We start from the raw sequence: 27,941 nt of genomic DNA, 5'->3' as shown, positions 1-27,941 counted from the left end.
GAAATGTGCTTAGTTAGACCCCCGCAGCAGACAGTGACAGTGATGGTAGTTTAGGTAGATGAGTTGCAGCTCTATGTGTCTCAGTGCTGTGACAGACTGTGTGTGTCCGCCCACAATGCTGCTGACTGGAAGCACATGACCAGGCGTGTTTACACCTGCAGTGACAGCAACACACACAGCGCTAACCTCCGCTGTGGCACTGACAGGGAAGTCTACAACCTAAACCGAGACGACAAGTAGCGTTAACGTGAGAGGTTACCGTTTACCGGACGCTCGCTGGGAGTCGGTAAGTTAGTCTTATTAGCGAGGCTGTGTTTTATATGTAATCAGTGATGTGTGAATGCTAGCTGCTCTTCCGTAGCAGCCGCAGCTAGGTTAGCATGCTAATGTTTTTCAGTAGGTTACTTGGCTAACACTGCAAGGTGTGTTTGTCTTTTAATGTCCTCATTTCGTAGCTTTGTTAACGTTAAAATTTACTGTACGAGTTAGCTAGCTGCTTCGTGTCCATCTGTAGTTGGTGGTAAATGCGACATAAGTGGTTTGAACAGGTGAGTCACTGTATCTAAAGCGAAGAAACCTGAAGTGACACATGTTAAAATATTTCAGCCTTCATACAAACAGTCCTCTGTAGCTCTTAGTTGGAGACAGTAATGTTGTCTCATGCGCTGCTTTGGCTGGTTGTCTGTCACGGAGGTTATAATGTCAGCTGTAAGCCATCATCACCTGGCCTGACAGTCATGTGAATGTTTGTCAAGGTTGTTTTTCAGAAAGCTCCTGTGCTTTGAAGTTACAAGCAAGTCAGATGACTTTAGTTAGATATATACAAATAGTTCTTTAGTTAGATATATATAGAAATTGTTGTTTCTGGCTTGGGAAAATTCACATTTTAAGTGAGGAAAAATCATGTGTGCCATATTTAGAGCCGACCGATATATCAGTCTGCTGTTATCATCGGCCAATATCAGCTTATCTGTATATATGTCGGTCCAATATACACCAATATTTTGTAATTTTTTAAAGTAATTCCCAGTGAAGTTTACTGTTTTAGTGCAATGATATCATTTTGGATCATAAAGTTGATTGTTAAACTGTCTGTAAAATATCCCGTCTCCATCACATATCTTTGTCACAAGTGATATAGGATACTGGCCAATATATCAATATCTGAATTTTTTTTACTCCCTAATATCGGTATCGGTATCAGCTCCAAAAATCCAGTATCGGTCAGGCTCTAGCCATATTATAGGCACACATACACAATACACAAAATATTTTCAATGAAAATAAGCACATGTCAGTCTGTGAAACCTTGACTTTACTGCTAATGCATTTTATATTAATATTCACTTTATATCCTCATTATACTCTGTTCCTTAGCTGCAGACAGCCTCCTCTGCCCATCTGTCCCCCAGGAGGGAAGCTCCGTCCTCAGCCACAGGCTCCAGGAAACCAACCCTCTTTCTGTCCACCATGGATGAGACAGATGTGGAACGTAAGCTCTTCTCTGTTTCTCTTTCTGCTTGTCTGTCAGCTATTTCTTTGCTCTACTGGACACAGCAGAAATCCAGTATTCCCCATTGTGTTCTAAAATTTCTTCAGGCTCTTACTCTGCTCAGATCATGTTTCAGACAGCAGTAGTTTTCTCAAATTACTTCCACAATCTGTGTTTATTCTGTTACTCTACATCAAATATTTGTTTATATGACTTTCTACTTTTTAAACTTTCTCTATCCTGTTGTGTTAATAATCTAGAGGTGACCCTGGCACTACTAGATGCAGCCACTGATAAAGATGCTGAGGTCCAGGAGCAGGTCAGGAAGTCTATGTTGACCCTGGGAAAACAGCAGCCAGACCGAGTGTTAGCCATGTGTCAGGACTACCTGCTGAAACATCCTAAGGTAAAACACCTCGATTATTGTAAACACCTGCCAGATTAGCATGACCACATGTATATGGTAATACTGTCATAACTCTGCCTCAACAGCTGGTGTTATTATTAGTATCAAATGTCAAAACTAGTTACTATCACATACAAGTGCTTAATTGCTGTGACTGTACTGTGTGATCATATTGTACACACTTAGAGTGAAAGCTGCAGGGGAAGTTCTGCATGCTTCTCATTTCTGATAAGGGGAAACACCGCCCTTTTAAACAGGCTTGCAGCAAACATTATGAACTGTTACCTACAGTATATGATTAACATGGTCAATGGTTTTATTACAGATCTTTCTTGACTCCTGTAACTCCAGCTAACAATAGTCTGCTGCTAATCTGTTAAACCCGGTCACACTTAAAAGGCCTCTCAGAGCCCCTAGCATGTGGTTTGCCAGCATTGTTAGAAACAGCAACAGCATTCCAGCTAAGCCATTCTTTCTAGAGGTTTCACTCAAGTTTAAGATGTAAACACTGCAATAAGTAGTTGTATGTGTCACAGAGACAAACTGAGTGTTAGTCTGGGGTTGTCAGATTTCACAAATGGCAGTCAAGCAGTCTTTTCTCCCCTGCAGACATTCAGTCACTCAGAACTGTATATACTGGGACATGATACAGATAGTTGTATTAGACCTTTGAGCAGGGCTACTTTATGACAATATTGTATCTGTAAAATATTTCTTAATTCCAGAAGATTTACTATATCACTATTGATATATAAATAACAAATATCACCCAAACCTAAAATCCAGTACCTTGACTGATCTAAATATCAGTCCACCTACAAGACTGCAAAGCAATAAGTCATGTAGCTTGAGGTTTAAAGGCAAATTTTGTGGTTTGTTTTCGACTTTGTAGCACATTCTGTCCTTAGAAATGTCGCCAGGAAACCATGAATCAGCTCGATGCTGCAACATCTTTTCATACAGTCACAGCCCTCAAGTTTGTGACAATCAGTTGATGAATCGTTACACTGAGGAAACGTTTTGATGGAAACATCAGTGACATAATACATATATGTCCTTTTTTATTGAAATGTTGTTGAAGGTACCGTACTGTATTTTACTATAACTATATGCCTTTGTGAAGGACTATTGCAAACATATTACTTGGTATTTGCAGCAGTTTGATACAGATAAATAAATGCTGTGTTCCAATTTTGTTTTGGTTTTATATTTTAAATATGCTCTTTACTCTTATTCCTGTCTTCCTTCTCTTGTTGCCTCTTTTCTTCTCCTCCTCTAGTTGGTAGTCAGTCACAGGGTTGTGATTCTTCAGACTATTGAGCTAATTGTTGGCTCCAGAATAGAGGCGATCAGTTACCCGAGGATAAAGAGCATCATCTCCCTGGCCTCAGATGAGATGACACGATCAAAGGTAGAATATGTCAAATGTTGAATGTCAAATTTTCTGTGTCTTGCAGAGAGTAGCTGAGCTTTGGACAAGATGACAAAGTACATGATTATCTACTAGTATTTGTGAAATTTACACAGTCTCTTCCTTATATCCATTTTTACTGCTGTCTCTGTCTTCCTGGCTCACTCAGGAAGTCATCCCCGATTGGCAGCAGGCGGCCAGTAATATTTTGGTTGCTGTGGGTAACAAGCACATCAATGACATCATGGAGGAGATATTGAGCAAGTTTCAGCCAGGTGTCTTACCTCACTTCTTTGTGGTCCAAACACTAGCCAACCTGTCTGATTCCAATGGTAAGAAAGCTATTACACACACAAACCAACTGGAGGAACACACACACACACACACACACACACACACACACACCAGAAAATCAGGACTTTGGCTGACAGGGCAGGTATTCACAGGTGACATGTTAAGACATTGTTGAGAAACACATGAACCTGTTAAACCTGTCCAAAAACAGCGTTTGGAAGCAAAACATTAAGCATAACACCAGAATACGTGTCTTTAGGAGCAGTCTCTTGTGGTTTTGAAATGATAATAATTAGTAGTATATTTTACATGGATTATGTAGCACTCACACCTGAAGAGATGTCCAGAGGCACTGAAGTGATCAGGACATTTATAATCAATTAGCACTTGGCATATAAAAAAGTTTTCTTATTCTTAAAGCATTGAGATAGAATGAACTGCAGGGTAAGACATGCAAATGAGTTTCACTGAGCAGTTTCAATTAATGATAACCACACCGAGAGTGAAGCAAGAACAGGAACTGGGAGTTAAAGAAGAATTTGCTCTGTTTCAGCCACATTTTGCCAGTGCACCATGTCTTTGTAATTAAAACTAAATATAAACTGGAGTCTCTGTTTCATGCTAAGGATGATGAGGGGCTTTCCAAACTTTCTTTTCTTCAGACTTAACACTGAAGAAAAGTAAAGTGCTACCAAGCTGTCAAACACATCTGTTTTGGATATATTGTTTGGATATACTTTGAATATAATATTAAATGATTCTGATCAGGATCAGGGCAAAAAATCCTTGCAGCATCCTTGTCATTCTCTCTCAGCAGTCTCTGAGACCTTTGTGACCAGACTACCTACTTTTGCTTTTGGATTGATGTAACATATTGTAGAGTTTTTGAGGAAGTACAAACATGTCATTAACGTCGTACTCCTCTCTTTGTTCTCTAGTTTATGGCATGGTACCTTTCCTGAATGCTATTCTGGGCACCATGTTGCCCATGCTGAGCATGGCCAAACAGGACAACATGAAGTGGGTCTTCTCCTCTGGTAAGAACCGACACTGCTCTCTGAGTTGTCAGAATTGTTGTGAGTGTATTAGCTCCTCTCCAGAAAGTCTTGAAACACAACATTCAGGTATTCACCCACACGTTTTGGGAGAGAAGAACATTATGCAAAGAAATTTCAGTGATAAAACTTGTAAATATTTTCAGGTCCCTCTGTAACCAAAAATTATTGCAACTTCAAAATATGCAACTGTCTCCTTTCTTTTTCTTTCCTTGCCTCTCTCTTGCTGTTTTGTCATCAAATTGTCCTCTTCTCTCCTCCTCCTGTTTGCCCCTGTTTTGTTTCTCTTCCTCCAGCTCTGTGTCATTTCAGCGACAGTATCTTAGAGTACCTGGCCAACCTGGACAAGGCTCCAGATCCCACAGTCAGGAAAGACACATTCTCCAGTGAAATCTATGCTGCTTTTGACATCCTCTTCAATAACTGGTTACAAAGCAGGGAGTCTAAGGTGAGATTACAGTAGCTCAGTATTTGGGGTTGAGTTGTACATTTGACAGCAAGTGATGTGTTCAGGGAGTATTTAGTGAAACTACAGTTTGATCTGGTGTGAGGAGGGGAGATGAGGTTAGCCAACTAAAGCTTGACATTTTGAGTTTTTGTTTCAAAGATTATGCCAGTCTAAGGTGCATATTTTGCAAGTGTTAGTGTGTTATATCAGTGTGTTACTGCAGGGTAACACCAAAAAATCACTACAAAGTACAATATGATGAAGCTTTCAAGACCATGAGAAATCCACCAGAAAACCCCTGCTAGTTGACTACGAAATCATCCATAAGAGGAGCCTTAAACACTGCATCACCATACCAAACACGCCTTTATAGACACAAGGGGATTACATTAGTAGATTTATTCAAGAAAATCTGAATCCCATGTGACTCTCATTTTACAGAGAATCATGATGCACTGTGAGAACCCTTTTCTGGGGTCATTTTCTGTTCCTGAATTGACACATTGACCACATGGTTACTACTAGTGTTTTTGCCACTATTTGGATCTGTTAAAGCCTGGTAAAGCATATTTTCTATGGGATCTTAAAAATGTAGTTACCACACAAATAACTGTTTGTGTTTGTATAGGCCATGTCGACCCAGTCTAACAATTTAACCGCTGTGCCTTCCTGCTGCATTACCGAAGGCAGGGAACTTATTAGAGCTAATTATTGTTCAGTGGAATGACATTCACAGCTGTGTTCAAAAGGGCACTGAATAAGCAAACAGAGAGTTACAAACACATAAACCCCAGAAAACAAATGAACTCAGAAGGATATTCATACTGTCACAGAACATTTACTAAAATCAGTAGGATCAGTTTTGTTCTATTGTCAGTTCTTTTACCTGAACATAAAAGTATATAACTTTAACGACATGGCTACCAAGTTGATTTGCAGTTATAAGTTGTTTTATCCATTGAATGATATCATATCTTACATAATTTTTAAACGGCTGTTGTTCCCCTTTTTATTTCCTTCCTATTTACAGACCCATTGTTACAAATGCATGAGAGGGTGTCCCCTTATGCCTTTCATGACTGTCACCTGACATCTTGTTTTTCTGTCTCTGTTTTCCAGTTGAGGCTAACAGTAGCTGAGGCAGTGGGCTCAATGTGTCATCTGATGGCCAGTGATAAACTGGAGGAGCAGATTCCCAAACTCATCCCTGCCATCTTGTCGCTGTACAAGAAAAACAACGAGCACTATGTCATTAGCAAAGTGTGTATAGACTGTTTATTATGGATTTTGTAATGTGGATCAAATGGTACACCGTAACTCTTTCTGTCAGCTATGATGTGCCTCAGCAGTGCTTGTGGTTTAAAACAGGTTTCCCATAACGGTGTGTGTAACATGGCACTAGTAATTGCGACATCACACTTTTTTTTTTCCTCTGCCTTCACTCAGAGTCTGTGCCAAGTGCTTGATGCTTCTGTCAACATGGGCAGCAGAGTGCTGGAGACACAACTGGACAGTCTACTCTTTGCACTGCATCAACAGGTACACATTACAAAAATAAATACATACTAAAGTCAATTCTGCAGCTTTAACCTTGAGTGAACCAGATGGTTTTGTTAGCTTTTCCCTAACGGATGACAGAGCTCATAAAAAGTGGGAACTAGGTAGCAATTCTTGTAGCAATTTCACTCCTCCCAGATTCACAGATATACATCCAGGTATTGTTGACCAGACATTTAGCAGTTTTTCACAGCTACTGAATTCAGGAGACACAATGTGACAAACATTTTAAATTGATAATAAACTTGCAAAAGAAGTTCTAACTTTCAGCTATTTCCTTGATTAACTTTTTTGGCATCATGGAAACCCACAATTTGTAATTTAACAAACTGATGTGAATAGGGTAATCATTTTGATGTGTTGTTGCAAAAGACAGAATTCAGAGTTTTTTTTGTTTGTCTTTTTTACATCGCAGTAAACTGGTTTTCCTCAGCGTGCAATGAATAAGATTATCAAAAAAGTTCCATTAAGGTATAAAATATTGTTGTGGCAGCAAAAAGTTTTCGCTGTCACTTTTTTTTCAAGTCAGAACTTTGATAAAAAAAAAAAAAACACATTGGGCGTGCCCGGTAACAGACCTTGAGCAAACCGCAAGCACAAAAGACTTGTTGTACCTGGATTTGTCTGGTCTGATTACTGACAGTTTCTGGTTAAACAGTCTGTGTAGCAATTTCTATCACAAGACTACGTTGTTTTGACACCGCACCAACTGTAATCCAGTCCGTGTGTCTCAGTCTCCCTGTTTAGTGACAGAACGATTCATCAAAGTGGAACCAAAAATCTGTGGCTAAATGGTGGGCACACTGGACTGGATTCCTTTTGCGTCTTATATTCACATTATGCTGCTTTCTTTCACAATATGTGTCAAATGACTGTAAGAGAGTCACTGTAGTCAGATGTTTTCGTAACCTTGTGACTCAGCTGACACTTGGTACGATGCCTTGACTGTTGCTACATTTTAGTACAGTGACTTTGCAAATTATCTGTGTGTATGGTGGGACTGCTTAATGGGGACGGAGAGTATCATTTCACCAGGATGTTAAAGCACCTTTTACAACAGTTACAGTTATCATTCCTATCCTAATCTTAGACCACATCTCCTAACTACATTTGTAGACACAAAATATGTGCGGAAGTGAAACTGACTGAAGTTCAGAAAGTCCAAATTAGCTGCTTGAAAGCGCAAATTGAATTTGAAAGGAGGCTTTAAAAAATGTGAAATTCTCAGTTCCTATTTTCAGCTTAGAAATTTACCCCAAGTAGGAGACTGTGATTGTACTTTAAACTTTTCAGGTGTGACGAAGTGCTATAAAAAGAGCACACGTGATCAGCCACTCCCTTGGGAAACCAAATAATAGTAACTGCAAACTATTTTTACTATGTATACAACTATTTTCTTCATTATTATTACTATTATTATTCCTACTATAAGCAAGAGTGTGTTACAGTGAGCCAGTTAAGCTGAATTTGATTGTCTTTATTTTCCCACATAACTCACATCATGACATATCACGATATTTGCTGTCTGAGAGCAGTGTAACATTTCCTTTGTCTCCCCCAGGTGTCTGCCCCCGTTGACTACAGTAACCCTCCTACTGTCAAGAACCACAATGAGGTCCTGCGCTGCTTCAGCCTGTTAGGTACTAAAGCTCTTCAGCTGCTGGTCGTGTTTATGTGTAATTATTGACTGCTGCTACTACATTAGATTATGCTAAACACTAATATGAGGTCTGTGGTGAACAAGTGTGGTAAAAAATGAACATGGTCCAACAGCATCAGGCCTTTCTATCTGCTTTAGTTCTATGGAGTCACAAGAACAGTAATAAGATCATCCAATAGTGTGTCAGACTCAATGTCCCCCAAGAGATAATCACATTAACCGTGACGGTCCATCTACTTCTCTCCCCTTCTCTCTGGTCTTGTTTGTGTTTCCTGTGTTTTGTCCTTGTTTTGGTATTTCTTTAACAATAAATGCATTTCACATTTTAACGTCCTTCTTTCAACTTCTCCTCTTCTCTTTCCAGCCAACTCTTTCCCAGATCGGTTGGTAATGTTTGTCATACAGAAGTTGGAAAATAGTAATGAGCGGAACAGGATGGGCTCCCTGGCTGTGCTACGTCACCTTATCAACTCCACCAGTAAGGAAATACAGTCAGACACAAGTATTACATACACAGTCCCCAACTCATACACACTGAGCTTAGAGGGGCAGTTAAAAGTATATCAAAGTAATAATTTAAATGCGACCACACTCATGCAGAGTATATAATCCATAATCCTCCTTTATCTATCTGTTTATTTGTGTGTTAATGTGTGTGTGTGTGTGTTGCAGCTTCCACGATGGAGAGCAAGAAATTGCTGATTGTGGCCAGCATCAGGCAACCAATGGCTGACCACAGCAACAAGGTAACACACGTGCACACATGCACAGAACTATTCAGCCAGTTTAGTTTTCCTGAAGAAGTCACATTGGCAGTTAAAACTCTGTCTGACTCTGTTTCCCAGGTGAAGAAGCGTGTGATCCAGGTGATCAGCGCCATGGCTCATCATGGCTATCTGGAGTTAGAGGGAGGGGAGTTACTGGTTCGATTCATAGTTCAACACTGTGCCTTACATGACACATATCAGGTACGACTGCAATGTCATTTATTTTATAAGCTTTGCTAAGATGTTAAATTGATTTGTGTGGAAGTTGTTGTTAAATTTCAATAATTTATTTTTCTTGTATGGGTAGCTTGTGTGATTATTTGTGTAACTGTTGATGTAAAGAGGTGTAGCTTTACTTTCTGAATCTTCCAGAGAAAGTTACACACACCATTATGGGAAACCTGTTTTTGAGAATGTTTGTTAAAAGAAAGTTAATAAAACTCAAACAGGTAAAGGGAACAATTATAAACAAACAAGCACATGCACACATGTATACTAAGTTCAGTGGTAATAAGTTATCAGTGCAACAGATGATGTAGAGCAAAGGCGTTAAATATCTGCAAATCTAAAACCTTTTGTAACACCCAGAAGTAAAGAAGTTAAAACATAGCTTGCTGATATAGTGGCTATTTGTTGAAACTTTTCAACATTCAATATCGATCATTTTGCATTGCAGAGGAAGAGATTAAGGGAAGTAAAGTAAAATATTCATTCCCATTTGTTCATGTATCTGTGTGACTCCAGCGTGGACAGAAGCCCACAGATCCAGAGGAGGTGACCAACGAGGCACTGAGGTCAATGTGTGACAACGCCCTTCATCTCCTCACCACCACCGTCGGAAGACTAGCTGATGTACGTATGGTATCTACCCATCCGTCTGATCTGTTTATCTGTTGGTGACTGATTCATCTACGTTCCCAGAATATTTTAACTGCTGATGTTGTTGCAGATTTTAGTTTTGCTGCAGTTGAGCTTTGTAACCAAGTAGTTGGGGTTAAATTTATATCAGTTAACAGCAGTTTTTTTCCATTGTCAGGGTGAGATAGATGAGCATTGCTCAGAAACTTAATATACTGAATGTATTTTGTCGTTTGTAGGTGCTATGGCCAAAGCTGCTGTACTATCTGACCCCTTCACAGTACAGCAATGCCACCACTCCTCTGTGTAAGAGTCTGATAGTGCTGGGCAACAAGAAGAAAGAAAACAAGGAGCCCAGCTTCAACATAGACTTTACACAGGAAGGTAGGTGGAAAATTTACTGACCAGGTACATCTATCAGACATGAACGAGAGGCATGAATTATGGAAAATTAAGCTTTACAAATGAATTTTTGCACATTGAAAATTCATCCTGTTCTGTATAATTGAATCCAAGCTAAATGTGTGTTATCTCTCCCTTCCAGTCAATCTAGCGTCTCCTCAAACACTAATGATCAGACTGCTGGTAAGTACAGCCAACAGTATAACACACTACAGTAGTGTCTGATGTTGATTACTGTCAATTAATTAATGCAACCTCAATGTTTAATCCTTTATCATGCCCAATAACCCTTATCAGTTGTCAAGTCTAATTTTCATTTGAATATTTCAGTTACAGTCTTTCATTATTTATCATGAATATTATTAGTATTATTATATTGATTTTTAAAAGCTGCTCTCGTCATATATCCAGTATGGAGGGATGAAAGGAATAATAAAATAATCCTACTCAGATGGTTCAGTTGTACTGTTGTTTTTCAGTTCCTGTTTTTAAGTAGAAGTATTATTATACAAACATTAACATACAATTTAAAAGCAGCTCATTTAAATTGAGGTACATAAAGTCAAAGCAAGTAGTCATCTGTAACATGCCTGATGGGTTTGTGTTAATCTACATGTGTTTGTGTTGGTGTTTGCATTGCTATGTTCCAGGTGAATGCAGCGTTTCCGTTCAATAGCAGAGGTCATGGAGCTCCATCTCTGTCTCTCCTGCAAATCCTCAGTATCAACATTCACCCAAATACAGAGATACTCTGGGAGAAAGAGATACCTCCTCTGTTGACAATACTAGAGGGTATGGAGATATAATCTCTTCTATGTATTTAGTGTATCTGTGTATAGTAAAGGTACAGGAGAAGGTGATACTTCCACCGCTGTCACTACTTAAAAGTGAATCGCTGCTCTACTTGACTTCATTTGGGCATCTGTAGGATGCAGTTTAGTTTGTTGTATTTTCATCAGCCTTTCTTTAGCCTAAGCTATGATTACTATTATTCATTACAGCTGAAAATTAAAAATAACGTTTGCTATTTAACCATCCGAAATTACTTGTTTTGGATGGGAGTTTACAGTTGGAGGACAAGAGTTCTTGTTCCTTTTCATCATTCATGCACAGTATCTGTTTTCTCCTCCATACTGAAGTCTGACTGTGTGCTGTATTTTCCAGAGTCAACAGCAGAGAGTCTAGATAAGAAGCACTGGGATGAAAAGCTGCTGAAGGTGTGTTTTTCTATATGAAAATATCATCTCATTTATGTTATAATGTGTAGTTAGAACAGTCAACCCGAAAGCCATCAACATTTAAAATTTAAATCTCACATTCTTAACAGGCTAAAGCAGTATTTAGTGTTATTTGATTATTTCTAGACTTCTCCATTCATCCATTTTCCTTTTATTAAAACATGACTGATAATCCCCATTCTTTTAGTATTAATGGTCCATAATGAGCAGCAGTAGACTGAATGATGTTCAGAACTATTATTTGGCTATTTATGTAGATTAAGACTGAGAGATTATGCTGTGTGGCTATTTGGATTCAGGAATATTTAATTCTGACTTAATTTGCTGAAATGTCATTGTAATATGATAAAATTTTCTCCAGCTCTTGTCTAAAACCCTGGCTGCTATTGATGATGACAAGTGGGTGTGTCAGTTGGCAGCTGAAGCGACAAGATATCTCTCCACATATAACAACGCTTTAGAGGAGAAGGTAAGTGCTTTCAAGAGCTTCACTTTACCCACAAATCATAGCAGTGTGTGCGCATGGAGGTGAGACAAGTATAGCTGCTACTAAGTATTCTAGTATTTTTTCCCACTTACCATATTGTTGCAGTCCAGTAGGCAAACTAATCAAAAATGAAATGAATGGCAGTTTGTTGTTTGTTAACTTGCCAAGACCCCACAGCAAACCTAATTTAGAGCTTCATGCAAGTCATAATCGAGCTCAAAAGCTGACAGTGTAGATCAGTGGTCCTCATCCTTTTTGGTTCATGACCCCTTTAAACACAGCCATGCCTCCTCATGACCCAGCTGCCACAAGTTTGTACGTGGAGAGGTGAACACCCCTTTCTACAGTATAGTATAGTATGTATAGACACATTAAAATTATCTTACAACCCAATGAGGGGACCCAACCTGTAGGAAGAGGACCAAAATCAGTACATACTACAGTATAGTGCCTATGTAACAACATAATGTGTTGTTTTACATGACAACATTCTAATCTATATTTTTTCTTCCCTTTTGTAGAGTTTCCTGTATCAGTGTATAGGAATGACTCTCCAGCAGTGTTTCAATAAGGAGCTGGTTAAAAAACAGCTGCAGGAAATCCTCCTCACAGCACGACATAATGACGCTATTGAAAGAGAGGTACAGTCTGTCTAAATCATAGATGGCTTATGGTGATTTCTTTGGTGTTGTGGTTTTGAAATAACCTGAAACCTTCTGTCACTGATTTGTTTGGGGATATTTAGACAGGGTTGAGGTCTAACGTTTGGTTTCTGTCCTCTGTATTTATCAGGGAGTTGCAATGGGCATCGGGCTGTGTGCAAACAGCCACTTAGAGGGAACTCTGACCAAGCTGGATGAGTTTGGCAAATCTGATGCTTTCAAGAAGTCACCAAGCATCTTCAACCTGCTCAAAGTACAAGAAACCGTTATGATATATCTCAAATGAAAATTGATTCAATAACATTGCATGGTTTCTTTATATTGGTTTGTATTACTGTTAATATACGGTAAAAAGAGCTTGTCTGTCTCTGTCTCTCCTTCCTTTCCTCAGGAACGTAATGATGTTGAGGTCGAGAAGGTGAAAAGCACATTAATCTTGTGTTACGGTCAAGTGGCTCTGAATGCACCTCCAGAAAAGATACTGACCCGCATTGATCAGGACATCCTTCGCTGCATCAGTAAACACTTCAATACGAAGGTAATGTGAATACCATGGTAACATGGGGATTACAAGGGATACTTGTTGAAGAAGGGACTTTTGGGCAGAGAATGTACAAACAATGATATTGATGATAATAAGAAATTAAGAGTTACAGTCTCTAGACTACAGGAGCCCATCATTTAAGATAGTCAGCCAAATAGGGGCCTGCATCTGGACACAAGATCTACTCAAAAGTGTAATCTGATTTTCGTTATTGTATGATTATTATAAATCTAAAAACATACAAATTTATATGAACATGTTGCATTACTACCTGTGTGAATTGTCTGACCCGCTGATCATTCATTTTTGTATAATATAACAGGAATTTAATGAAAAATTACCGTCTAACTGTCACGAGACATTTCTTGGTTCATGCAGGATGTTGTTTTAGACATAAGAACTTAATCTTGCAGATTACGGGGCTGTATTTGTGCTCATGACTTTATCGCCTCTATTTCATACAGGTTCTGGGGATTAAAGTAGAGACTAAGGTATCGTCACAGGAATTCAGGGGCTCTTTTTCTTTGTTCTTTTATCCTTCCTATATCTTGTCTTGCTCTCTCTTCTTGTATTTCTCCCTCTATGGCTCACACACATGGTGATGTCATCTCTAAAATCTTCACTGAAAGTTTACAACTCAAGAAAAACACAGCTTGACAAAATAAAGTAACTACATAGTCTTCATGCTTATACCCAGGCATATCTTTTTAAAGTTACATTTCACAATGAGAGCATCAGATTTTACTGTTAATGCCTTTTGAAGACGCTCATGAATGAACCACCATTAACAGATGACTTGTTTCTGAAATTCTTTGGTTGTGCTCACTGTAATAAGTAAAAATGCTTTACCTCAGTGAAATGTAGCTTTAAAGTGATACACCATCAAAAATCTTTTGAGTATCAACACTCACTCCTGGTGGGCTTGAAAGGAGGATATTTAAAAGTTTGTAATTTCCTTCTTGATAGAGAAGATCTGCTAAACAGTTCTGACCAGTTTTCCACAAAAAAGCTGTAAAGCATTCCTGAAGGGTAATTGACTTCTCTGCTGTCCACACGTATGTGCTTAGTCTGAACTGTCCCAACAGTCAAAGTACAGAAAAGTACAGCAAAATCTTACAGTATAATCCATGAGTTCAAGCTGACCTCAGCTGCTTTTCTCCATCAATGAGAAAACTATTAACTTTTTACAGTCACCTTTTTAGCCTTTGGAGTTGAGTATTTGATACTCTAAAATAGATTTGGAGTGGAGTATCACCGCTCAGTTTAACCCACTAATCTGATGTAAAAACAATTAAAACCTTTTATTTGAAGTGCTTCAAGTTTTGAAGTTTTTTAAAATATCTTTTGAATGATCCACCTCACTTGCTAGTCATATGATGCTGCTAAGTGATAACGAACAGAAAGGCATCACTTACAGTATGTCACTTTTTAAATGGGGTTGAAAAGCAAGTAGTGCTAACTTGCTACTACATTCTTGGATCTTGGATAAAGCAGTTTCACACCAATCCTGCATTATTATGCTGTTTTTAAGTTGTCAACATTAAGATTTTCTATTATATAAGTGAAATTACTACTTCACACATACAAATCCATATCCATATGATTCTGCACATTTATTAATGGTGGATTGCTCTCTAAATGCTCACCAGCGACTCACAGTGTGAAAAGGCTTTTATAATTTCTTGCTAAATCCTAACAGCTCTTCCGTCACTTCTTAGACCTGCAGGTGGTTTGCTGTTGAACCAATCTCCTCTAATCAACTCGGACTTCTGATCTCTTGATTTCTCTCCATCCATAGGCATGGGGGATCAATCTACAAATGCACTATTAGATTGATTTGATTGATTGATGGACTGAGTGGACTTGATTTTTATATTGCTGAAGTGATTTTTGGATTGTTTTTGCTTATACTAAGCTAGTGGTAGAGTTGTGTCTGCTAAAGGCCTTGCTGTTTGCATTCCTGACAATTTGGAAAATGCAGTTATCCAATTTTCTTCATGTTTTGACATTAATTTTTGTATCTTCGTATGTCCTCGTTTTCTCTGTTGTGTGTCTTGTACGTGTTTTGCATCTCTGTATTTGTCTACCTGCATTTGTGTGTGTGTGTTACCCCATTTCAGGACCTGACTATGAAACTGAGTTTGATTCAGAGTGTCGGGCTCATTGCCAGAGCCATCAGTGAGTGTGTGAAGAAACAAGGCTACATCTTCTCTCGCAAACAGGAGCTCATCACTGTCATGCTGGTGAGTAGTCCTTCATTTCAGTTTGCTAAAACAAGTCATAAATGTGTAATTGGTGATATATCAACAGTTATTTTCTGATTTCTTCCCTTGTCAGGATTTTATAAAGGCAGAGCCAGCTGATGCACTGCGGACTCCAGTACGCCATCTCGTGATGAGCACCTGTGCCAATTTAATGTATCCTTCACTTAAAAAAAATAATGAGACCCTCAGTGTACTTCTAAGACTTTCAGATTTGTCATTTATTCATGGAGTCAGCAGTTGACATTTTGACCCCTGGAAGAAATACTAATATTCTGTCATGTAAATGGAAAGTGTTTTACATGTATTTACTTTTCCTTTGGTCAAACATTTGGGTTAAAAATTTTCAAGTCATCACAAACATGTGAATTAAAATGAAATAAACTGACAATGTTTATTGCACATGATCAGTAAAAAATAATTTGTATGGTATCCCTATATTCTTCCATTGAGATTCTGTCATTTGCCAGTGTTTTACCTTTGACTATTAGTGCTTCAGGCCTCTGGATCCTGCGCTGAGTGAGAATGAGAGTTTTGACTTGCTGAAGGTGTGTGTGAACAGCGTGTTCTCTCTGCCATCTGAGACACACACTCCAGAGAAAACTAAAGAAGACGAGATACTGGACCCAGAGCAGAGAAAGGTGAAATAAAGCAGACAGAGATGTGTGCACACATACAATACACAGATCTGCTGGACATTGTCCTGTGCAACCACTAATCATAACACCACAACTAGATACCAAAACTTGTCCTTCAGTAACCGTTAGCAACAGCAGAATCGTACAACTCACTATTGATGTTTCTTCTTGTGTAGAAAGACACACAAACATTTGAAACATGTATACTTTATAAAACATTGTGTGCACTTTGATGCTATCAAACTAACATATCCTGGGGAATCTGTACAGGTTTTGTACAAAGACACGTTGGCTGCACTGCAGGAGCTGCTGAAGAGTGTACTGGCCAGGGATCCAACACCTGATGGCCTGCAGAGTGTCTTCAAGGTGAGGCTTGTTGTCTTAGTTTAATTAACTGTTTAATTTTAAGTGCTAGTAATATTTGTGTCATAGCACTATTCTGTTGTTTTTTAATTGTACTTAGAAACTGATTACTTGTTGATTTAAATCGTGGCAGCCGTTGTCACTTGGTGTGGTTACACTACATTCCTGAACAATAGTAATAAATGTGCCACCAGAAATCCCTCCCTTCCTTCAAGCCTCAACAACTTTCACCTCTGATGCTAATAGTCCTTCAAAGGACCAATTTTATACCAATTAAATACTTGAAATATTAATTTATTGTTTGGCTTATATAAAAGAATAATTAGAATCTGTGAACTGCCATACATCAAGAAGTCACTTTCCCCTGTGTATTATATAGTAACTGTGTTGTCTGACATCATGTGTATTTTTGTCCTGTGCAGCACATTGAGTCGTGGTTGAGCTCAGGTCAGGACCATGAGAGAGAGAGAGCTGTCACAGCCACCGCTCACATACTGGCCTACTACCTGGATAACCTGACCGTTAAGGTACAGAGACACACAAACACACACAAATATTGTGGATAATACAGATTTTTAATTACACATGCATGCATCCAGGAAACCCTCACCATCTATCATTGCTTTACACAGTAAAGATGTCCCTCACAAAGCTGATGTCCTCTCTGACTTTTGTTGTGTGCATGTGTGTCAAGAACATAGTGACCTTCCACAACCTTGGAGCCCTGCTGGGTCGACTGTCTCCACGCTGTTCTGACCCTCACCCTGCTGTACGCACTGCTGCTATCGACTGTCTATATTCACTGCTTTACATACAGCTACGATATGAAGGTACAGAGACACAGAGCCCATACCAGGTCACTTTGTTTAGGAGAGAACGTCATTTCATTGTCTGAATTTTCATGTGCCATCACACTGTACATCTAATTTCTAATCATTTATAAATATTTCCCTCAAAACTTGGATAGTTCATGTTGAACCTAAACTCTTCTTCACACTACTTCATTGTTTTTTTTAAATATTTCACTGAATGTCTGTGTGTAGGTTTCGCTCTAGATTATAAGGATGAAGCTGTGGACAGTCTGTTGACCCTAAAAGACAGACTAGAAAACCCTGACCACTCAGTTCTCTACAAGACCTGCTCTGACCTCACCAAGGTACACTTAATACCACTCAACAACGCCCTCAGCTGTCTTACAATTGAACTTTTTTTTTGATTTGTATTAAATCCTTTTGTTTCCTTGCAAAGTACATTATGGAAATCAGCAATAAACCTTTTTTTCCCCAATTTTCTGTTATGCCTTTACTCTGCTATCCATGGTAATATGCTCATACAGTTAATGGTGCCTTATTTAATGTTGGCATCAACATAGTGGTTACAGTAACAGTCTGTGTAGTAACTGTGTCTTCTTCTGTGTGCGTTAGGTGATGAGTAAGCGTCTGCCTCAGCAGCAGCTGACGACGTTAGTGTTCATGTTGTTTGAAGGGCTGGTTGACAGTCAGTCAAACTGCTGCAGAGCTTCATCTGTCATCCTGAATACACTGCTGAAGAACAGAGGAGCTGGACTACAAGAGATGGTAATGCAAACACACGCTAACCCTCACTCTCTCACACATACACACACACACACACACACACACACACATAAACTATACTCTCACTCAGCCCTTTGTTACGTCTGCTGAGGATTACCACACTGTGCTTTCTGTCTTTGCATCTTTGTATGTGTTTGTGTGTGTTTTATATGGGGATGGTATTATGGATATTGTGCATTTATGTGTTTAGGTCCCAGAGATGCTGGAGGTGCTCCATGTGCGTCTGCAGAACATCACAGAGGAGCAGGTAAGAAGCGACAGAAGTATTACAATGTTAATCATCACTATTTTTCATTTCACAGCTTTGGTTTTGACAGTTCTGGTGGCCTATGAATATATTATGCATTCTGCCATACTTTTGGTATTTTTAGCATGTTTTGAATAATTAAGTCATATAGACCTCTTTGACTTATTTTGCAATAATGATCAACTTCCTGCATAATTATATTCAACTTCATTATTATTATGTTGCAGTTGATATATAATAACGTGTGTTGTGTACTTGTGTTTAGGTGAGAGTGGCAGTGGGACAGACGGTACTAATCCTGGCTTCTCAGCATCTACAGACTGTTATTAATACACTGGTAAACCAGCCACTTCCATATGACAGGTACATACACACAAAACTTAGAAAAAAGTATATAAACTACACAAGCTCATAAAAGGTTTCACCAAATAAATTTGGTTACTTTTTCTTCAGATTTTCAGTTGCTATTTTTGTCTTTGCAGGACAAAGAATTTAGAGCCAAGAGGTTTTTTTTTGCTTCTGTAATAGTTTTCTATCTGTCTGTCCAGCTGGACCAGTGAGATGTGGATGGCTTTGGGAGCAGACCCCATTGTGGCCAATCAGATAATAGAGATGGTGATGGAGAAACTTCTCATCATGGCACCCTATGTAGACAGGAAGGAGTCGATGGTCAGAGGAGGGACAACAAAGGTGGCCACTAATCAGCCACTGGCTGTAAGTCACAAACACTCACAGACATGTCACTGAATATACTGTAGCCATTAGTATTAGAAGGATGATATTCAGATATGAATACTTTTATGCAGACACACACATCACTTCTGATTATAAATAAGAAAGTAAGGCTTCTAATTATAAATTACAAGGTTTCCACAAAATTTGAAGTTTGTCATAGGATGTTCAGTTTTGTGTCCTCTGATTAGGTGCTGTCGTGCAACCTAGTCATTTTATAAAGTTACAACAAATAGAAGCTTTCTGCGGCTACCTTTGACATCATGCACAGCACTCTTCATCTGGTTTCTGCACTGGACAGTAGCAGCTTCACACCAGAAAAAAGGATGTTAACATGTCCATGTGTGTCTGTGTGTTCTTTGTTTCCAGATGACGTGTGGCCTCAAAGAGCTGTTATTAAATGGCCAAAGTCAGGAGCCGGCAGTCAGCGTGTTTCCTCAGCTCTTCTCCTGTCTCACTGTCAGAGTGGGAGCCAGTGTTGGGGTCTCAGCACCGAAGGACAACAACACTAAACACACAGCCTCCTTCCATGTAGCAGGGTGGGCATATTTGTCTCTTCGTGTCTAGAAAAATATAGCTGAGCTATCTACATGAATTAGCTCTATAAATGTGTCATTTCAGGTGTAGCTGTGTGAGGTAAAATTTTGGTCTACTTTTTTTTTTTTTTTTTTTTTAATCCAGGGTAGCAGCTGATGCGCTGAGAATCTTATTGGCACGAGCCCAGTTAGATGAGGTGACGAAAAGACTGGATGAGGATAACGCCTGGGATGCAATGAAGGAACCAAGTACACACATTACTGGAGTTACACTACTAGCAAGGTACAGACACACTAAGGTGGCTGCGTGCAGTTTGGAAATGAAATAAGTGGAAAAAAACAGGATCAGGAACTAAATACTTTATGTGATGCGCAGTCCTGTACATATCTCAAGGGTCCAAAAACGTTTGCTGTGTTTTTGCTCAATCCTTGTTTTAGTTGTTTTGATGATTAAAAATGTTCTCTTTCTCATAACATAAGACTTAATTAATCATAATTTAATCCACTCAGTATACATAGTATGTCTAAATGTGAGTATATTTCTCTTGTCTTCAGGGCGATGGCTAAACATGCTGGTCCCAGGTTGCCTGCCATTGTAGAGTGTCTGTGTCCATCCTTAAACAACATCTATGAATGTCAGAGAATCACCGTCACTACTTTCTTCTCTGAGGTGATACACCATGAAATGTTGCATCATGTTTTTTAGTTTTTCTGTGTTTGAGTGAAGTAAAATAAACATTAGATTTATTTTCTTTTGCTTGCTATCATTTCTACATTACTAATAGTTATTCCATACCACTTACCAATTGTTTACATAGTCTATGGACAGACAAATGGAGAACATGATCTCTCTCTTTCTGTCTCATTTACTGAGTCCAGCTGTTAAACCATCATGTGGTGACAGAGTTGATGTTGATCGACGTATTAATGAACAACATGATGGAGAGAATATCAGATCCTTGCTGCACTGTCCGCATGTTGGCTGTGCGGGGGCTGGGCAACATCGCTGCGGGATCACCTGAGAAGGTATTCACACACTCTACGCTACCATATTCACACTAACTGTTAGATCACTGACATCTGACATTTTTATGGGATCCTTGGGACACACCTTTCATCTCTTTCTCTTCCTCCCACTCGCTTCCTGCCCCCCGCTAGGTGAATAAATACGCCAAGGAGCTGCTGGCAGCCATGAGTTCAGGCATGGAGGAGAAAGACGACCCGGGTAAGATGACCACAAAGTTATTTGTCATGTTAGAAAAGGCAAAGTTATAGTAATATGTAATATGGCTCACCTAATTTATTGCATTATTGCATATTTTTAAGGCTTATAGTCCACTGCTTTTGAGTTTCACTTTCCTTGATCCCATCCATCATGTTTATTCTACTTCAGCCACTCACTCTGGATAGGTCATCATTGATAGAAATACAGTTCTTTTTTTTATTTATGGCCTCGTGTCTTCCTGCAGGTAAACTGATTACTCTTGAGGCCATGTCAGGTCTGTCTAAAGTTCTCCTCCATCTGGACAAGAAGAATGTCCACTTACTTGTGGTTTATATCTTCATGAAGATTAAACCTTTCTTGGAGAGTGTAAGTTTCATTTTATCTTTCAAGATTTTATATGATGACATATACCACATTATAACTAATAATCATAATTATCAGAATTTGGGTGCAGTGCTGGAGTTGTTGAACCTGGTGAAGTTGCTTCCCACACATACAGACACATGTAACACTAATAGTATCTACTGGCTCTGTCTTCATCCAGGACAATGACGAGATCCGCTGTGCTTCCATCCATCTAATGGGAAACCTGTCCAAGTTTGGCTCAGGAGAGGCGGTGTTCAAAGACCAGATTCACAATGTTCTGGTCAGCCTGCTGTTACACCTGGTTGACCCAAACCCACAGGTGGTCAAGGTAAGAAATCTGCACTCACACACAGAAGCTTTCACAACTCCTTATTTTGTCTTATTGTGGATAAATCTTAGACTTGCAGGGCAAATTTCTACTTTGTTTCTTACAAATATGGATTGTGTTTTTGTGTTTGTCCAGGCGTGTAAGTATGCAATGCGTGTGTGTGCTCCTGTGGTGGGATCAGAGCAGATCACAACCATGTTTCAGAACCACCTCCATGAGGACAAGAGCTTGCACTACGGAGAGTTCATCAATGACCTCACCAAGTACCTGGTGAGATAAACACAAGTTTGGCTTACAGAGAATAAAATGCATTTGGATTGTTCTTTGTTAAATCAGTTTGATTTTGATTCCTGCAGGTTTTTTGATTATATGGAAATCTGGACAGAATATCTAGATAAATTGTAAAGATTTGGTCACATCTGGGATTAAACATAAAGATTATTTGCAAAATCAGATAAGATCATATTGTTAAACTATTCAGGAGACAATGTTTATACTTACTTCATGTTCAGTGCTTGTTTTGTGGTTTTAGATCCAGGACTTTCCAGGCATGCTGAACTTCTACCACATCTCAGTCATCCAGTTCTTCAAGAGTAACTGGTCTGAGGTTAGAGCAGGAGCTGCCATGTTTATAGGTACGACTTCAACCCTCTGTAAACTTGCTTCATATTGTAAACATCTGTGCAAAAACATTCTGGGGTAAAGTTATAAGTTTAAAATGCATTTATTAATTTTAAAATATTGTGCTCACAATGTTAGGAAATCAGCAGCAACTTATGTATAAATTTGTCCACAATCATCCAGCCCTGTTAGTACACTATACAAATGAAGCTGAAGCAATTGAACTCAAGTTGATGTATGGGTTAGAAACTGTGTTCTTGTTATATGATGTGACCTGATCATAATGTGTGTGTTATCAGGGTTTCTGCTGGGAAACCTTCCAGAGGAGCATTTCTCCCACCTCAACATGGGCACCATCACTAAAGGTGATGCACTGCACAGCCTTCACACCTTCATTTCCTTCAAAAATTAAAAACAAATATTCTGTTTGTCCTCTGGTGTTGACTGTGTTTTGTGTGTCTCCATCCTCAGGTCTAGTGATGCTGCTGCAAGATCCAGATCCTGTGGTGAGAGTGAAGGCCGCTGAGGCCATGGGACACTTCCACTGACACAAACAAAGATCCACATCCACACAAGAGTGATTCCTTTGAAGTTAATGACAAGTGCTATGTCACCACTACAAAAAAAAAAAACATGAAAAAACTATGTTTATATTTTGGCCCACAGTTAAAAACATTCAGAGCCCAGTGTTAAATTTGCAGTCATTATAACAGTATTTAAATGACACAAAACTGCAACCTTTATTAAATAAAAGAGGGACCAAAGTGTGGAGCTGGAAGCCAAACTGTTGCATCTATGTGACAGAATCATACAAATGATAATACACATACATATAAATATATATATATATATATATATATATATATATACACACATAAATGCACATATACTTAGCCGTTAGCAGCTTTATTTAGCTTATTTTGACACTTGGCTATGGTACTTGAAAGGAAGTGTTAATTCTTAAAAAATTATTTAGTGACCAAAGACTGTGTTGCTTTATACAGACTGAAGTTGTGTGTAGTGTTTACCAGAGACAAACTGTATGTCTAATTGCTTCTGTCAGTTGAAACATACCACACATCAAAGGATAAAAACACACTTAAGTAAATATGTTTTTAGAATAAATATAGTTTCTTCAAATATTATTTATGTGCAAATAATAAGAGTGATGCACATTACAGACAGTACATGACAGAACTGTGACATGACTCTGGCTGGTTGCTTAAGTGTGAGAGTGTGTAGTTATACCAGCATTTCGTGATAATGTTTGTGGATGTTTAGTTTTAGTTTCAGAAGAGCTCAATTTTAGAGATAGTTTTAGTGTCCTGAAGATCTCCCTATAATCAACCTGGTATCCATCAGTCAGGACTGAGCTCAATCGCTACCCTCCATGAGAATCCATCAAAATATTTTTAGATCAGTTAGATGTGTGGCACTACAAAAAAGAAAAGTGAATGTGAAGTCTGTAATAGAAATAACTGCTAAAATGCAAAATGCACAAGAACTACAGAAGACTTAAATTTCCTTTAAGGTTTTATAGTTGTAAGTTAAGGTTGTAATTAAAAGAAAACAGGGTGGTTACAGTCTCAAAGTTGTCTCCAGTAGTCCAGATCATCTCGCTGACTTTGTCAAATCAGCCAGCAATAACCTGTAAAATAACCAGTTAGTGATTGTTTTCACAACCAATCTCTAACAGCAGGAATCACTTATCATCCTTCTTATTCAAGTCCTGCTGTTGAAGCTGTAGCTAACATGTGAACTGGCTGATTCAGAGCAGAAGTAAGAAACTTTAACCATCTACAGTAGGTTTTTAACATATCTGTGCCAAGCTCACCTCCATTTCTAAGCCATAATGAAATTCTTTATAAATCACTGCCGCCACTAAAACTGAATAACCACAATGGCCCCTTTCTGGTGTGACATGATCATCTCTTTAGTGCACTTCACTCAGTTGTTTCGACCGCTGTCGGTTTAGTTTGCACACACTTTATGATTCAGTTTCACATTATGTTCCAAGAGTGCTCGGCCATGTGCTGTATGAACATTAATTACCACAAGAAAGTTTCCTGACATCCTGTGGCAGCCATCATTGATGTACCAACTAAATGACAATTCAATTGTATCATTTTAATATAGAAATCTTTATTTATTCACATCTTGCATTGCTATGAAACCCATAATTCTGAGAGAAGTGGACCTTTATTTATGTTTGTCTTGTTAGTCTTTTTTTTGTTTTGTTTTGTTTTACATCAGTTACAGCAGGTTAAAACTCGCCTAACTCTTTTTATTAAATCCTGATTCTGAACCAGCCAGTTCTAGCCAGTCAAACCATTACTTATCAGTGTTGCTAGATAAAACAGAGCAGTTGACCAGATAATACAGTTAGTGCCAAATGTTAATTCATGACATGTATTATACAGTACTATAGAGCTACTTTTAATATTCTTCTCTCTCACACTTTGAATGCACTTAATGTTGTTTCCGTTGATTCCGTTGGTGGAGTTTGTGCAGAGGCGTTTCTGGTACAGTTGCAGCTTTGGAGGTGTCTTACTTTCATATAAATGTACTCTGTGTGTGTGTGTGTGTGTGTGTGTGTGTGTGTGTGTGTGTGTGTGTGTGTGTTGTACTGTCAGGATGACGACATGTAACTTGACTTTTATATCTCCAAATTTATTCACTCGAACACCAACAAGGAGGGATGTAAAATGATCCGTTAGGTGTCTCCTTGTGAGCGTTTGAATTCATTTGGTGACAAAATAGAGAATCAGATGAAAGCAATACATTGTTTGTTCTAAAGATTATGATTATGTGTATGTCTAACTTCAATATTTCTGTTGCACTTTTAAGCTCTACAATGCAGTCCCTGATTTAAGAACTGAAAGGCAAACTAGGTGCTGAACCTGTTTAGCTCTTTTGCATCCTCATTTTAATTTCCTTCATGAGACACAAGTCACATGTGTAGAACAAGTTTATAGTTATGCCCTCATGTAACTGAAAACAGCTCCTCACTGCAGCCTGTGAGTCACATTAGCATTAAGCAGTTTGTTCAGTCCTGTTTGCAACAACCATTCGTTTTACTGCAAAATGCTAACAGTGTTAACAGTCCTACATAGTTATCTCAGGTGTGACAGAAAGGCAAATCTTTCACCACAATATGACAAGGTCTTGGTGGGAAGAAAAAAAAATAGCAAAACTAACATTTATAGTGTAAATTTATTATTAGTTCAATATAAAAGGCTGCTCCTGGATCTGTATTTATTTAGATGTTCTACAAACAGGGACTCATGGCTTCTGGCACTTTCTAACACTGTGGTTTGGTTTAGGGTGAATTGTAAATGGTAATTAGCAATGATCTCTGTTCATCTGCTGAATTTTAAAAGCTGTTGTAACTTTATAATGTTGATATTATTTTTCATGTCATCCACCTGTTTTTAACATGTTGAAGGTTGTTAAATATATGTCCCAGTGTGTATGACACATGAAGGTACAGCTATTTCAGACGGTTCGATGTGTGAATGTGTTGAAGAGTGAATGTGTGCATGTCACTTTTCATGTTACTGGACCAGAGTGTGGATGATGGCAATCAGTGTATTTAAAATGAAGAAATAAAGAGATACATGAAAACATAAATGGTGATTTTTGATTTCTTTTGGGCCTTTTAGTTGTTGCTGCTGCATTTTCTTTATTTTAAAATCCCTTACATGTTATTTTCACTTTAATGTGGTGAAAAGATACAGGGTAATCCTATATTTACAAATATATTGTAGAAAATATAGGATTGGCCTGGAAACTTGCAGCTTAATTTAGGGTTGATGTTGATAAAGGTTATTTGTCTTGTAGTGTGTGATACTAGACAAGAGTTCAAAAACTCCCTGAAACTTTTTACATTTTTATTCTTTGGTTCTTTGCACACACAGCAGACTCACTCCATCCTCCGATTAGTGTTTAAGAAGAGAAAGGAAGGAAAAAACATTTGGTCTGCACATTTCTGCCAAACTCTATGTCCAGTGGGAGTGTGTTTTTCTCTGTGTCCACACGTGCGCAGAGACAGTTCTTGTGATCATGCAATAAAGAGATGCTAAAAATAAAATCTTTTTAGAAGATATAAACTCTTGATGTTGTCAGAGGCCAAAAACTTTGATGATGCACCAACAGGAAATGATGCAGTGTTATTATTTAGTAATCTGATCCACCATCCAAGAAGCATTCAATTTCATGTCATGTCACAGTGTTCCTGTGGGTACCTCAGGCGCAATCACAAGTAGGTTCAAAAACAAAGGTGTAATAATGACATAAACAATGCTACCAAACTAATTGCAGCATATTTCCCTCTCAGCTCTTTGTTAATATCCCTTCATCTTTCTGTCTGTTCCCCTCCTTTCTCTGTCATCTTCTCATACATCTAAAGGGTATATGTATCACAATTGTTTTTTAGGAATTGATTTTGTCATCAGTTGTGAGAGAACTGTGGAGCACAAAACATGACATAATGGTGAAGTCATACCGTGATATTCTTGCCCAAAGACTGAACTCACATAGCAGGAATATGATCCTTACCCTGAAAAATTACGAGCCTATGCTTTTAAATGGCAATGCACATGAACAAATACATGAAAAAGGAGGAAATTATGTCAGGCAAGTGGCAGGGTAATTTACTTATTTGCACAGCACAGTAATCTCAATAGACAATATTCCCTATACAGATACTAATTAAACACTCCAAACAAGAACAAACCAGAAACTACTTAATGTATGTCAGAAACGTGCAGCACCCCATGTATTTACTCTCTGAAGCCTGCCGCACTCCAACTGCTCAGCCTACCCACTAATGTAGATGCATTAATTAAACCAGCCAATAGGTGGCTGCAGCACATCTGCCAATCAGGTGACACAGTTTGTATCCAACTAATATCACAACTTGTATAGATCAATAAATTCTGAACTTCCTATTTCCACAGTCCAATTACAGTTCCAACCTCTCTAACATTATATTTCAAATTATTGGAGGAATACTTGATCACTTCCAAATTGAACTGCAGTTTAGAGAGTAAGATGCACCTGACAGTAACCCTAATCAAATTCAGATTTCCCAAGACTGAACCCTAACCCGAATGCCGTCCTAACCCTAAAATAATTATGAGCCAATTACAATTCCAGCCTTTCTGACATTATATTTCAATTCATTATCATTATTAGTATTATCTGTCATGTAGACGTCCACAACTCAATGAGCTCAATGAGCAGCTCTGAATTTTCATGGCTTTCTTACATCACAAAGGATGTTTTCAATGTCACACCACAAAAGATGTTGTTGTCAGTGTTACATCAAAAAACATGTCCTCATCGAGCAAATGTGAAATATCATGGCTTTGTTGCATCACAAAGGTTGTCCTCAAAGAGCATGTATTGAATTTCATGGCTTTGTTACATCGCAAAGGATAAAATTTCATGGCTTGTTACATCACAAATTATGTCCTCAGTGTTACATCACAAAAAAGGTTTTAAGGGAGTTGCTCTGAAGTTTGATGGCTTTGATACATCAAAAAGGATGTACTCAATTGGCAGCTATAAAGTGTCATGGCTTTCTGACATCACATATGTTGTCGTCAGTTAGCGGATGTGAAATTTCATGGCGTTGTTACATCACAAAGGATGAAATTTCATGGCGTTGTTACATCACAAAGGATGAAATTTCATGGCTTTTTTAGATTACAAAGGATGTCTTCTGTGATACCTCACAAAAAATGT

At 38.5% G+C, this 27,941-nt stretch overlaps 1 protein-coding gene across 2 annotated transcripts; it reads left to right on the top strand.

Annotated features, from left to right (window-relative positions):
* Positions 1-126: 126 nt before the first annotated feature.
* mroh1 (maestro heat-like repeat family member 1) lies at positions 127-25,823 on the top strand. 2 transcript variants are annotated; one of them, XM_042424146.1, is made up of 45 exons: positions 127-286; positions 1,378-1,492; positions 1,753-1,898; positions 3,178-3,309; positions 3,479-3,641; positions 4,542-4,640; positions 4,955-5,106; positions 6,226-6,366; positions 6,553-6,645; positions 8,225-8,303; positions 8,688-8,801; positions 8,996-9,069; positions 9,169-9,291; positions 9,835-9,942; positions 10,188-10,332; positions 10,493-10,533; positions 11,001-11,142; positions 11,515-11,567; positions 11,950-12,057; positions 12,597-12,716; positions 12,868-12,990; positions 13,129-13,275; positions 13,746-13,772; positions 15,402-15,524; positions 15,619-15,698; positions 16,042-16,183; positions 16,451-16,546; positions 16,966-17,070; positions 17,238-17,373; positions 17,587-17,699; positions 17,968-18,120; positions 18,329-18,385; positions 18,651-18,748; positions 18,934-19,099; positions 19,487-19,656; positions 19,799-19,936; positions 20,209-20,323; positions 20,533-20,679; positions 20,812-20,878; positions 21,123-21,244; positions 21,423-21,572; positions 21,708-21,842; positions 22,105-22,207; positions 22,493-22,558; positions 22,665-25,823. In XM_042424146.1, exons 2-45 carry the CDS (start codon positions 1,471-1,473, stop codon positions 22,739-22,741), a joined length of 4,911 nt encoding a protein of 1,636 aa, XP_042280080.1. In that variant the 5' UTR covers positions 127-286; positions 1,378-1,470; the 3' UTR covers positions 22,742-25,823. The 2 variants fall into 2 exon arrangements, with proteins under 2 accessions (XP_042280080.1, XP_042280081.1); XM_042424147.1 differs by lacking the exon at positions 13,746-13,772 and having other exon boundaries at positions 128-286.
* Positions 25,824-27,941: the final 2,118 nt, after the last annotated feature.

This window comes from Thunnus maccoyii, chromosome 10 (assembly GCF_910596095.1).
Source record: "Thunnus maccoyii chromosome 10, fThuMac1.1, whole genome shotgun sequence".
Lineage (NCBI taxonomy): Eukaryota > Metazoa > Chordata > Actinopteri > Scombriformes > Scombridae > Thunnus > Thunnus maccoyii.
Note: the sequence above shows the minus strand (reverse complement) of the source record. Positions and strands in the feature narration are given on the sequence as shown.